The 13,599-nt window shown below is 39.8% G+C and overlaps 1 protein-coding gene across 1 annotated transcript in view; it reads left to right on the plus strand.

Moving 5' to 3' along the window:
• TTC27 (tetratricopeptide repeat domain 27) overlaps positions 1-13,599 on the plus strand; it is a 367,717-nt gene that overhangs the window by 223,971 nt on the left and 130,147 nt on the right. Inside the window, exon 10 of the mRNA XM_056567404.1 lies at positions 4,773-4,839. Within this exon, the coding sequence (XP_056423379.1) occupies positions 4,773-4,839 (67 nt within the window). The remainder of the gene's footprint in view (positions 1-4,772; positions 4,840-13,599) is intronic.

Below are 13,599 nucleotides of genomic sequence, written 5' to 3' on the forward strand. Positions count from 1 at the left end.
TGGGGGAACTACAACCTAATGTGGGGGAACTATACTGCCAACCTAATGTGGGGGAATTATACTGCCTACCTAATGTGGGGGAACATACTGCCTACCTAAGTTGTTTTTTTCTTAACTTAAACCTCAATATTCTGATTTAATTTCTGTGCTGGCACTTTGAGAAGAAAAAAGTTGGCGTGCGTTGCAGTTTGGGCACTCAGGCTCAAAAAGATTCGCCTTCATTGATATAGACTTAGACATAATGAGATTATGCTGCATATACACTGACAGACATTGCAAAGAGATGCTGCTGTATAGACTGAGTGAAGACTTTGCCAGGGTGGGTGGGGGTATTGGGTGTGGGTATGGGGGTTGGCCGAAGGGAGTGAGGTAAGTATGTGGTGTTTAAAGCGTACCCATCAGATCCAACCAAATTTTTTTTTAATATATATATATATATATATATATATATATATATATATATATCACTCAGTACCTAATCCTGACCATGTTCTACTATTTTGATGTGTCTAGCACCTTTATTTTTTTTATTACACTTTTAATTTAGCTCACTAGTCTGAATTCCTGCACGTCTCCACGCCCCTCCATCAGTATGCTGTCTGATCACATTTCCCCTAACATTAGCAAAACTACAACTCCCAGCTTGTTCTCACAGACCGTAGTGGGACACAAGATGACAGTAGGAGGATTTTTCCTCCAGCTGTGAGCCCTGCACTCACAGCTGTCAATCAAGGAAGTGTGTCCATGATGCTAGGACACAGCAGGACTAGTATGTGTCCAAACAGGTGGGAGGGGGGGGGGCAGTTGTTTGACTGGCTTTTTCAGTATGAAATACAGAAAAGTTTCTAATGAAAGCAATTGCAAAACCTATTGTTTTTGCATGCTTTTCAACATATCAAAAGTTTTTTTTATCTGACAGTGCCCATTTAAGTTTTTGTTTATGTATCTTTTATTTTATTTATTTATTGTCGTTGCGTCCCCAGCAACATTTCTCCTTAGGTGGGACTGGATGTGTATATATACAGTATGTTAGAAAAGTGTATGATTTCCTATTCTATGTGGGCCTCTTCTTAGGCTATTGACGAATATGATGGAAATCTCTGGCTCCATTGCTGTCCAGCTGTAAAATAACTTGACATCTTGTATGAGAAGTGATCTGCATGTTTTCCTGCAGCATTTAAAGGCACTATGGAGTCTGGCTGCAGCATTCCTGGGGTGCACATGTTCTTTCTGTGACCCTATTGTTAATATTTGTTAGATGGGTGAGATATTCTTTCTGACAGTGTTTATGCATGCATGTCTCCCAGTGTGTATCTGTGCACATATATGTGTATACAGCTGTTTTCATGTATAGATTTTGGAAATTATTGATGTAAACCCTCTGTTGTCTGACCTCAGAGCGAGTCCCTTCTCACACAAGTGGGAGCGTGTTGTTATATTTTACATCGTGCAGTATACTTGGAACATATTAATGACAGTTGTAGCGTGGCTCTGTAAATAACACAAATGTGGTGCTTGTTTGGCGCACACGCTATAAAAATTCCACAACATATACACACCCCAGCTTATGCAACTGGGGTGTGGCAAAAAGACAGTTTTGCTTTATTTATCTCCTACTAAAGGCTATGAAAATATTTTAGGAATATGCCTTGATCTCTTGAGATTTCCCAGTGTTTGCAGTGTTTTTAGTTGGTTACATATCCAGTTGTAAGCTCCACCTTTATAGGGTAGCACAAGATTATCATGTAAATGGCATCAGTGGGGATGTGCTGGAAAAGTCTAATCATTTTCTGCATGAAGGTTGACTCCCTGCTTTCTTTGTTACACAATTTTGGCATTTTCGAACATGGGGTAGACATGGCATATGGTTACAATATGGACTGTGGTTGTTTGACCTCTGGGACTCTTCTATTGATCCAGAGAATGAAGGGGCGTCAGTTATTGTTGCAGCCCTTTATTGTGTTTTCCTGCAGAGCAGCTTCATGTATTCGACAGCTGCAGTATTATCCAGAGGAAGTTGTGTAGTTCTTTCCAGTCTAACCACAGTGCTCTCTGCCAACCGTTCCACGTCAGGAACTGTCCAGAGCAGGAGAGGTTTGCTTTGGGGATTTGCTTCTGCTCTGGACAGTTTCTAACACAGACAGAGGTGGCAGCAGAGAGCACTTTGGTCGGATTGGAATGAAATAGATCCCTTCGCAGGACTGTTTTCTTAATCACACTTTTGCCCGCTCCTAGTGAATTTCTAACCATTACTGCATTACTTTTTTTTTTTTTTTTTAAATGAACTGGTGCCAGAAAGTTAAACAGATTTGTAAATTAAAATGGCAAAATTTCAACAAAAGCCAACCCCTCAAAGCTAGCATCAGTTGCCTGATACAGAGATGAAAAAGATATTAAAAATAACTGGATCGTGCTTCAATTATAACATGATTATAATTTAATTCAGGGCGTTTCAGGGCTCTCACATGCTTAGACACGGCCCTTTCCTCAGTAGGCTGTGCGGGCCGTGTCTAAGCATATGAGAGCCCTGAAACGCATCTAGGTGTACATATATCATCTTCATATCACCGATACCTGAATCAATACCGATCCAGCTCTGCAAACCAGCATATTGTTCCCGTGATCAGCTTCCAGGCAGTGCTGCCCAGCGCCTGAGACGTCACCTACCACCTGTTACATCGCTTGGTTACCATCTACAGCGAACAACTCCGAAAATGGCTATCTTTCCAGCTGGTCTGTGGCAGGCAGACCACCGCGAATACGCAACGCCAGTGTCCGATACCATCTTAGATGTGTAGACTTCACACTTTAACTCAAGGTGACCTGCTGTCGGGACTTATTGCAGGCTGGTAACTATAACACATCTTTTCCATTTCCATCATTTGGAATTTTTACAATTTATGGGACTTGAGCTCATTTTCGGATTACCGGAAGCCGGATTAACTAAAGTGATACTACATTGTTGAAATTTCCTAATGCTAGTTATCGGTGTTTGTTGATATTGTCATTTCATTTAATATGTTTTATTTTATATAATAATTCCCTCAGCACAAGGGCCCTGTGCTTTGAGGACTAACTTTAAAAAAAAAATTATATTTTATATCGTGAAATAAATTTTACATTATCATGTTATAATTGAAGCACGATCCAGTTATTTTTAATATCTTTTTCATCTCTGTATCAGGCAACTGATGCTAGCTTTGAGGGGTTGGCTTTTGTTTAAATTTTGCCATTTTAATTCCAACACCAGGTGTAGGTGTATAGCCCTCTTACCTCGGCTAGTTAATTGTGAGCTGCACATACCCTGTTTTGTTTTACAGATTTGTAAATTACTACTATAAAAAAATCTTAATCCTTCGAGTACTTATTAGATGCAGAAAGTTAAACAGATTTGTAAATTACTTCTATAAAAAAAATCTTAATCCTTCCAGTACTTATTAGCTGCTGAATACTACAGAGGAAATTATTTTCTTTTTGGAACACAGTGCTCTCTGCTGATATCATGAGCACAGTGCTCTCTGCTGACATCTCTGTCTATTTTAGGAACTGTCCAGAGCAGCATATGTTTGCTATGGGGATTTTCTGCTACTCTGGACAGTTCTTAAAGGGGTATTCCAGGCCAAAACTTTTTTTTATATATATCAACAGGCTCCGGAAAGTTAAACAGATTTGTAAATTACTTCTATTAAAAAATCTTAATCCTTCCAATAGTTATTAGCTTCTGAAGTTGAGTTGTTGTTTTCTGTCTAACTGCTCTCTGATGACTCACGTCCCGGGAGCTGTCCAGCTCCTATGGGGATATTCTCCCATCATGCACAGCTCCCGGGACGTGACATCATCATTGAGCACTTAGACGGAAAACTTCAGAAGCTAATAACTATTGGAAGGATTAAGATTTTTTAATAGAAGTAATTTACAAATCTGTTTAACTTTCCGGAGCCAGTTGATATATAATAGTGGACAGATATACAATAGTGTAATAGTGGTCTCCAAACTGTGACCCTCCAGATGTTGCGAAACTACAACTCCCAGCATGCCCTTGTGGTTGCCACAGTAAAGATCACTTTACTTTCACTTTCATTACCCCCCCCCCCCCACCCACCGTCGTTTCCCTACCTGAGCCAGGGTCTTTGCAGTCTCCAGCGACGATCAGCGGTTCCCAGGCATCTTCTCCTCCAGGTACCGGCCTCCATCTTCTCCCCATGTTCCCCTCGACATCCAGGGGTGGGCAGAACGGGGGTTGCCGTGGCAACCCACTGTCCTGCTCTGCCATTGGTCAGAATCAGTTCTGACCAATGGCAGGGGATAGGAGGAGATCGCAGCACTGAAAACTCACTCCTAGCCCTCAGGATGATCGATGCTGTCACTGACAGCTCCGATCATCCCTATTTTCCGGGTGATCGGGTCACCAGAGACCCGATCAGCCCGGAATAGCAGAAAATCGCATGTCTGAATTGACATGCGATTTTCTGCGATCGCCGACATGGGGGGGTCTCAGGACCCCCCTGGGCCATGTGCCGGGATGCCTGCTGAATGATTTCAGCAGGCATTCCGGTCCGATCCCCAACCGGCTAGCGGCGGGGACCGGAATTCCCACAGGCATATGCATACGCCCCACGTCCTTAAGGACTCGGGATGCAGGGCGTATGCATATGCCCGGCGTCCTGAAGAGGTTTAAAAAAAAAAAAAAAAAAAAAATGTTTTCACCAGAGTACCCCTTTAATTGGTAATACATTTATGTTTGGTTAATTTTTTTCATTTTTTCTTCACAGCATTGATTTTCAGAAGAATAACCCATCACACAAGTTAACGGAAGAAGAACTGCTAGCCTTTACATCAGTAAGTGTTTGTTTTCCTTATATTTGTTTGGTGCATATAAAGATATGCAATATGCGGAAATCCATAAAACCATATTGTGATTCTTATTTTATGTTACTTCTGAATGATTTTATGCTTTCCAAACTCATTCAGCTATGTAACGAATAGGTTTGGCAAGTCTTTTATAATGGAGACTACTGTGTGTAATCACCACTCTTATTTATCTCTGAACTTGTATTCTTTATATTTTGGGTGTTTTGAATAGTATTCTAGATAATAATGATCCCAATCTTAACCCCTTAAAGGGAATCTATCCCCGGCAATTCATGTTCTAAACTGCTGACACTGTTCAATAGCTGTTAGTGCAAGAACCTTTCTTATCTGTCTGTGTTAAAAAAAATGCTTTTATTCTCTGCTGCCAAGTGAGGTTTTTTCAAGCTGCAAAATGCTGAGGGCTGGATTATCTGCTCCCGCTCCCATCTCTGTCCCTGCTTGATTGACAGTCACCTTGACGCCGAGCCCTGTTTTCAACTCTTGTTCCTGCGCTTAGCATACAACACCCCTGAGGAAGTCACCATGGAGTGACGCAACGTGTGGGGTCCTGGCTGTCCTGTCCTGCACTTTCCATCCAACTGCTCCTCCGTCTGTTGTTTGCTATTATTATTTACCTCTGTTTACTATTTCTTATGCACTTGGCCATTATATCATTGTTTTCTTGTATTGTTTGCACTGTGCTTTTTTTGGAGTAGCAGCTTCATCACCATTATTGTACTGCAGGACAGGGTTTGGGGTTAGGGGGTTCATGGCTCCTCCCCATGTTGTGCTTTGCTCACTCATGAGCATTTTTTATTGTTTTTAATTGTCTCAGATAGTTATATGTGCCTTTTTATATAATAAAGATTCATTGATTCTTTTCTTTTGGGTGTGCACTTTTTTGCAGTGATTCTTTTCTTCTTTTGTGTAGTATTACATGGTTTTGCTGTCAGTAGCACCCCTATTATATTATTGGTAGGTTGAGCCCCCCTTTTTTTCTGTGTTGCATACAAAGTGTGCGCAGATGTAAGATTTGAAAACATGGCTCTGCTTCCAGGGACAAGGATGGATGAGGGAGTGAGAAGGTGGTCCTTAGTGCAGTCCTCAGCACTTCTGGGGCTTGGAAATGCCTTTATGACACTTGGTACATGATTAAAGTATTTTTCTATGTTATGGAAGCACAGATAGATATATGAAAGGTACTATAAAAATCTATTTAACAGTATCAACAGTTTAGAACGTGCATTGCCAATAGATAATATGGGTCTGCCCTCAATATGCAGCTGTGATGTATCATGTGACAATAAATTAGCAATTCTTGTTGTTTTTTTTTTTTGTTGTTTTTTTGACCATGTGAGATTAATAATGTTACCTTTTCACACACTATGATACCAAATGTGTTGGCTCTTCACACTATTTGCCAATGACTTCACATGTTTCTGGATAGAAAATGTTAACCCTGTAAAATTAAGATGTTCACTAGGAGAAACAGCTTCTTCTAGACCGACCAAATACCAACATGTAGTCATCATAATGTATCATTGTTTCTTTTTGATGCCAATGAGACTTCTCTATTAGTTTCCTCTCACTTGAAGGGAGTGTATAGTTGCAAACTTTGCAATTTTTTTTTGCTGCAGTATTTCACCGATATACTTGTGTTTTCCTTTATATCTTGCTCTTAACTATTCCTACTGAGCATGTACTTAGACTGTAGGTATCTTTTATAAATTTCTTGTCAACAGACTTATCTTGGTTTCCGAACAAATCCTGTGCCTTATCTTGCAACAGGCATATACATGATTTAATATACATTTTCCAAGATAGTTAAGGAAAACCTATTTCCATTTGGACGTGAATAAAGTACTTGGCCCTTTTTCCTCCATAGTTCTTGAAAGCACAGGAAATGCAGAAAGTATTCTTTGTTCAAGGGTGTTCACTTTGCCATAGCTTTCGAAGGCCAGTGGGCACCGGAATATTAATCCTGGTTCTCCTGCAGTCAAGTCCTTACAGTAGCTCAGCCTATTTAGTGATGTGATAAGGTCCGAGGAAACTGAATGAATCACTGTAAAAATACCTTATATTGTTTTACATCAGCCCTCTGCCTTTTAATTCCTCTGTGTGGCTTGTATCAGTGCACCTATCTGCGTAGTTTTCCTACAGGTCAGCCAAATGTATCCCAAATCCCAGTCATTTTAATTTCCCCTCATTGTTACCAGTGTGTACTTTTTTCCCTCTAGTACAGGTGTTTGTTTCAAGTTTCACTTAAAAGTTTGTTCTGATAAGTTAATGCTGATTAGTCAATGTTCCCATTTTATTTTATTAAAACATTAAAATCTGCAGGGTTTGAAAGTAAAAGCATAGGCTTAGTATATCTAAGATTTTTTTATGTGCCATTCAACAAGCTGTTCCCCTGGTAACAGACTACAAACTTAGTCGTTTGCTTGTTGTCAGGTGGTTATAGGGAAAGCGAGAAATAACGGTAAATATTTTAAAGAGTATGCCAGAATTCTTAAAGGGGTACTCCGGTGAAAACCTTTTTTCTTTTAAATCAACTGGTGGCAGAAAGTTAAACATATTTGTAAATTACTTCTATTAAAAAATCTTAATCCTTCCTGTACTTATTAGCCGCTGAATACTACAGAGGAAATTATTTTCTTTTTGGAATGCTCTCTGATGACATCACAAGCACAGTGCTCTCTGCTGACGTTATTATATAAATAATAATGCTTTATTTATTGTTGTCCTTAGTGGGATTTGAACCCAAGTCCCCAGCACTGCAAGGCAGCAGTGCTAACCACTAAGCCACCATGCTACCCTTAGCATACATCTGCTATGCATGGTTGCTAAAATGGAAAGAGATGTCAGCAGAGAGCACTGTGCTCGTGATGTCATCAGTGTTCCAAAAAGAAAGGAATTTCCTCTGTAGCATTCAGCAGCTAATAAGTACTGGAAGGATTAAGATTTTTTTTCATAGTTTCATTTTTTTCAAGTAATTTACAAATATTTTTAACTTTCTGCCACCAGTTGATTTAAAAGAAAAAAGGTTTTCACCTGAGTACCCCTTTAAGGAGACTGAACTTCTTTACTGGTTGTTAAAAACGAATATCTAATGAGCCAGTCATATGTCATAATAGTATAAACAAAAGATCCACCTAGATTCAAACTAAAGGCCGAAAGGGTGAAGAAATGTCAGAGATTACTAGTGCCAGGCAGTTCAGTTGAGCATTTCAGAATCTATGCAGGTGTACAGTAGAAAAGTTTTTACTGTGTACATCAGGGGAGAACGTCTGGACTGGATCTAGCTGCAAGAAAGCTGAAAATGTATATATATATAAAAAAAAAAAAAAAAAAGACAATGTGGCAGTTGTATAGCAATAAATGTGTTGAAAGTAATGACCTACAGAAGACCCAGTGGGTACATGTCACTAATTCAGGAGATGTGAAGATTTCAAAAACATCACCTGGTCTTGATATATATACAACCACTTTACCCACTGAATCAAAAACGTTTGAATGTAGCACTCACTACTGGAGTAGAGGCCTGTGACTGTAGAAGCTCGCTCCATTTTGTGGTGCAAAGCTGTTCTAATGGCACCCCTGATTAGAGGAAAGCTGCTGATGAACAGTTCTCCTCAGGCCAGTCTCACACTAGTGTAGTGTAAGATGGATGCATTTTTACATTCGTATTACAGCTACAAGTCTTGTCCTGACTGCATGTCTGTCTATCTGATCTGACAGCATTTGTTTTGTCATTTTACACATTTTATTATATTTTCACAAAAAAATAATAATACAAAAAGCAGCAAATCATACAATACAAAAAAAACACATTTAGAGGAATGACATAGGTACATCAGGTATAATACATCAAGTAGACCTGACAGAAATCGAACATAGTCCTTTAATATGACATTAACACAAGATAGCATGTTAGATAACCACGCAGCATTGTCATTCCAAGGTGTAGTTCAAAGCACTACGAAAAGAATACTGCAATATATAACATAACCAACATAAAATAACCTTTTGTCAGCTACTACATACGATGGGGCCTTAGAAAAGTAAAAGACTGTCACATTCGAGTGCAATATGAAGACTTTATTTGAAAAATGAGAGACTAGGATGGATTATTTAATATCCGTCATATTACGTCACAAATTTACGAATGAACTCAACTGAATTGATCAGTATTTTCAGTTTGCCTATGGAGCCATTAAGTGCAAACAAATAGAAAAGAGCAAAGCATAAAGCGATAGCACGCCAAAAAATTAACAATCAATGACTTTATTCTAAAAAAAAGTATGTGTAACCTGGCAAGATTAAAAACATTAAAAAAGGAGGTCCATAAACTCCATTGGACCACCTTTAGCCATAGAGAGGGACCCAAGAACTAATCTGGTGATTCCCCCTCAAAAAGCAAGGACACCCGTCTAAACTTATCAATAAATACAAACAATGTCCTCTCTATTGACCAATTGCCCCACAATATTAAAGTGCAATAAATACAGATAGCTGCTGCTATACGAATCAGAATATAAAGGTAAGAATGATAACTAGTAAGAAAATTATAAACATATACAATTGTGCAAGAAAGTACTCCAGGTAAGTACAGAGCAGCTACAACATCAATAACAATCTATCAAATGAACATCGTATGGTCAAAAGAGAAGGTGAATGTACATCACACTATCTCATGGAGAACGGGTGTTCCCCCAAAAAACCCTGGGTCCCCACGCGTTCCATCACTCTGGGTGACTTCCTCAGGGGCGCATTTGTTTGCACGTCTTGTACTAAAGCATAGATAAGCACCCAGCTGTATGATTACTGGTTGAGGTAGAGCCCACTTTTCTTTTATACATGGAGCCATTAAGGTCATCAATAGCAAATACCATTCTGAAGCCGTAAATGGGCACATTATATGTGCCAGTTCACTGGGATCACAATGTTTTGTAAGTAATAGCTTTCACTAATGAACAAACTTTTTTTCCATACATTCTTTAGGACATTCTTATCTTATACAGGTGGCACAGGCAATGATATAGTTACAACCATGGGCTTAGTGCTATGGCAGATAAGCTCTTAAGCAAGGTAGTGCTCTGCTCAATAGCATATCCAATAGTGAATCCAGCTCAGTATTAGAACAAACAAGTAGCGCTCACCATTGGTTAGTGCCGCTTGTTTATTCTTATATCGTTTGGATTTTTTTTTAGTTTTTACCCTTTGTTCTGATGTGTGGAAAAAGATGTAGAGAACTGTATGTGCACAAGATACAGGAGACGAATAATAAAGTTGTAATATTTAATTCCCTCAACTAGATATGTCATCTTTACCTAGATTGTGAGATTTTTTTTTATTGTTAAAGAGTACCTCTCATGATCTTGTAAAATGTTATAATCCTCCCAATTCACTGCCCCCATCATGATAAACCACCCCCTGTCTTTATTTGTATTATTTGTTAGGTTTCTACCTTGATATTGCTCTGTATTTTCTGCTCACAGACCGGGAAGGGGCATTACACAGCAGGCTGTGATATCATCTGAAGCCATACTGGGGAGAACTTCCTCCCTCACTCTGCTACACACGGCCCAAAGCAGTTCAGTGTGTGAGATGAGCTCTGATTGGATAAGGCTGCCCACTCACACCCCTCTCAGCATTTCCTATTTTCGGAATTCTTCCAGGCCAGCAGGAGTCCAAAGTCTGTGCAAAAGATGGGGGAAAATGTGCTCTGGACAAGTAGGGAGACACCTAGTGGCAACTTTTGTAAACACAAAACATAGATAACTTAATTTTTTTAAAGCAAAGTACATTAGGGTGCATGCACACCATGTTTTTGCTATACAATTCCCATATACAGTTTAAAGTTAAAAACCGTACAGAACCGTCTAGAAAACCGTATGCACTGACTTAACATTGTAAACCATATGTGAAACACATCATCCGGTTTAGTCCGTTTTGCGTCTTATACGGTTTTGGCAGTTTTTTTTAACCTGTACTCAAAACTGTAGACTACCACGTTTTTTGGTCCAGATGAAAAACCGTATTAAACCATATACGTTTTTTTTTTATAACATGGGAGTCAATGGGAACTGTACAGAACCGTATGTGTGTACGGTTCCATCCAGTTTGCACCATACGTTTTTTTTTTAATTTGCAGGTTTTTTTCTTGGAATTTTAATCAAACAAGTGCAACTTTATTCAATATGGAGTGAAAAGTTCAAAACGTATATGTTTTTTTCTTAAAAAAACTGATGCAACTGGACATAATTTTTCAAACCGTATTCGGTTTTTAACTGTGTATGGGTTGAAATTTGTACACACGTTTTGATACAGTTTAGTCCGGTTTTGAGGAATCAATTTTTCATCAAAAACCTAAAACTGTATTGCAAAAACGTGGTGTGCATGCACCCTTAGAAAGATTTTTTTTAATTAACCATAAGGAGTACAATAGCAAAAATTGGTTTTAATGAGAGTGCCCATTTAAGAAACTAGTAATCATATTTCATAAATCATAAATCAGTTTTATGGCTTTGCCAAAGAAACCCCTATAGCCAAGTCTTGTTTATAATTTGAACTGTTCTGTGTTTGTTTCCATTCAGAAGCTTGTGTTTTATTATATGCTAAAGCCGTTCGGGGGAAAAGGGGGTGGGGGGGGGGGGGGGGGGGGGACAGTGGTGCACAGTGGTGCTCAAATGCCTAGGCGGCCTGTATTCCAGGGATGCTATGTGCCACCATACAGGCTTCATGCATGTGGCTCTACTATGTCCTTCTTAATAGTAATAATACATCAAGTAACCTTTAAACTTCCTTTAAAGTTCTTAAACAGTAAAAGAAGCAATACTCACCTTACCAATCCCCAACTACTAACATTCTGACGCCTCCCTGGTTCCCTGCCAGACTCTACTTCTGAGTCCTTCTTGACTCAGACATGTGACTACAGTAGCCAGTAGCTGGTCCATGAGGTATCATGTTGAGAAGAATCAGGAGGTGTAGAACCAGGATGCACTAAAGCAGGGGGCCTCAGGGAACCAATAAGTTGAATACTACTTTTATGAATTTTATTATATTCTGAGCTACTGTTAAAAAACTAGACAACCCTTCTTTAATGTAAATGGCCACCCTGAAGACTTAAAGGGGTACTCCGCCACTAGACATCTTGTACCCTATACAAAGGATAGGACATAAGATGTCTGATTGTGGGGTTTTGGCCAATTGGACCCCCCGCAATCTCCAGGCCGGCACCTTGGCATTTTGAACATTTATATTCAGAATGCCACGCCCCCTCCATTCATGTCTATGGGAGGCCTGACAGCTGTGGAGTAGAAGTACAGATCCGTCACGAACATAGAAACCCGAAGCCGACGTTCTGACCATAAATGGTCAAAATGCCCAGGTTGTAGCGCGGAGATCCTTTGGATAGGGGACAAGATGTCTAGGGGCAGAGTACCCCTTTAGAATCATTCAGTGGTAAGAGCTCTATTTTTCTGTAACAGGATCGATGATTATAAAAGTTTAACCTCTGTGGTCCTGTCTTTGTAACTTTTAATTTTTTTTCAAACAAACTGATAAATAAAATGAATGAAAAAATGTGAATGAAATGTTTAATGTCTTCTAGTTTCAGCTATGTGCAGTAATACTTGTGAAGCTGTGTGTGTGTGAGCAGGCATCTTCTCAGCCTACACGTAGATTGCCAGATCTGCAGGCTGGTTAGATGGTTGTCATACATTCATCTGACATCTGCTGAAAATTACTATACTCTCAGATATTCTCGAGACTTCTATTTCGATCCAAATGACAGCTAAATTGTTTTTATGATGTAAATCCAATACATTGTCTTTTTTGAGTATTATATTGAAGGAGAACTCCAGACCATAAAAATTGTCCCCCATAGTGCCGGCAGTAAAAAAAAATAAAGATACCTTCCTCCACACCCCCGGGGCCTCCGGTAACCGGCTCCGGTCAGCCGCAATCCACTTCCTGGTTGCCGGTGGTCAGATGAATCAGCCAATCACCAGCTGCACCGCAGTCCGACTCGGCCGGCGATAGGCTGAGCGGCAGTGTGACGTTTTCGGCCCCGGCCGCAGGTGCCGGTGTAGTGAAGAATTTTGTGTCCTGAAGCGTTTTCACACTGCCGCTCAGCCTATCGCCGGCAAAGTTGGACTGCGCTGCGGCTGGTGATTGACTGATTCATCCGACCACCGGCAACCAGGAAGTGGATCGCGGCAGACCCCGGAGCCAGTTACCGAAGGCCCCGGGGGAGCAGAGGAAGGCATGTACATCTTTATTATTTTACTGCCGGCAGTATGGGGGACAATTTTTGTGGTCTGGAGTTCTCCTTTAAGTCCTTGCCATGAGTTAAAGAACAAAAACTATATTGTAAAATATATTTATTTTTTTGAGGAACACAACTGTACATTTATGGTCATTTTTTATTTGGTATTGTAATTGTCCAGATTTTCTCACTATGGCCCAGATTTATCAAACTGTGTGAGAGAAGAAATGGAGAGATTTTTCCATAACAACCAATCAGAACTCAGCTAAAAATCTCTGGTAAAGTGAAAGCTGAACTGTGATTAGTTGCTATAAGAAAATCACTCCATTTTTTCTCACACAGTTTGATAAACCCGGGCCTTTGACTTTTATACAATTAGGGTACATTCACATGTACAGGATCTGCTGCACATTTTCTGCAGCTGATATTGTTACCCTTTGATGTTAATGGGAAGCAAAATAAGCTGCACAAAATATGCA

Source organism: Hyla sarda, chromosome 3 (genome assembly GCF_029499605.1).
Source record: "Hyla sarda isolate aHylSar1 chromosome 3, aHylSar1.hap1, whole genome shotgun sequence".
In the NCBI taxonomy this organism is placed as follows: domain Eukaryota; kingdom Metazoa; phylum Chordata; class Amphibia; order Anura; family Hylidae; genus Hyla; species Hyla sarda.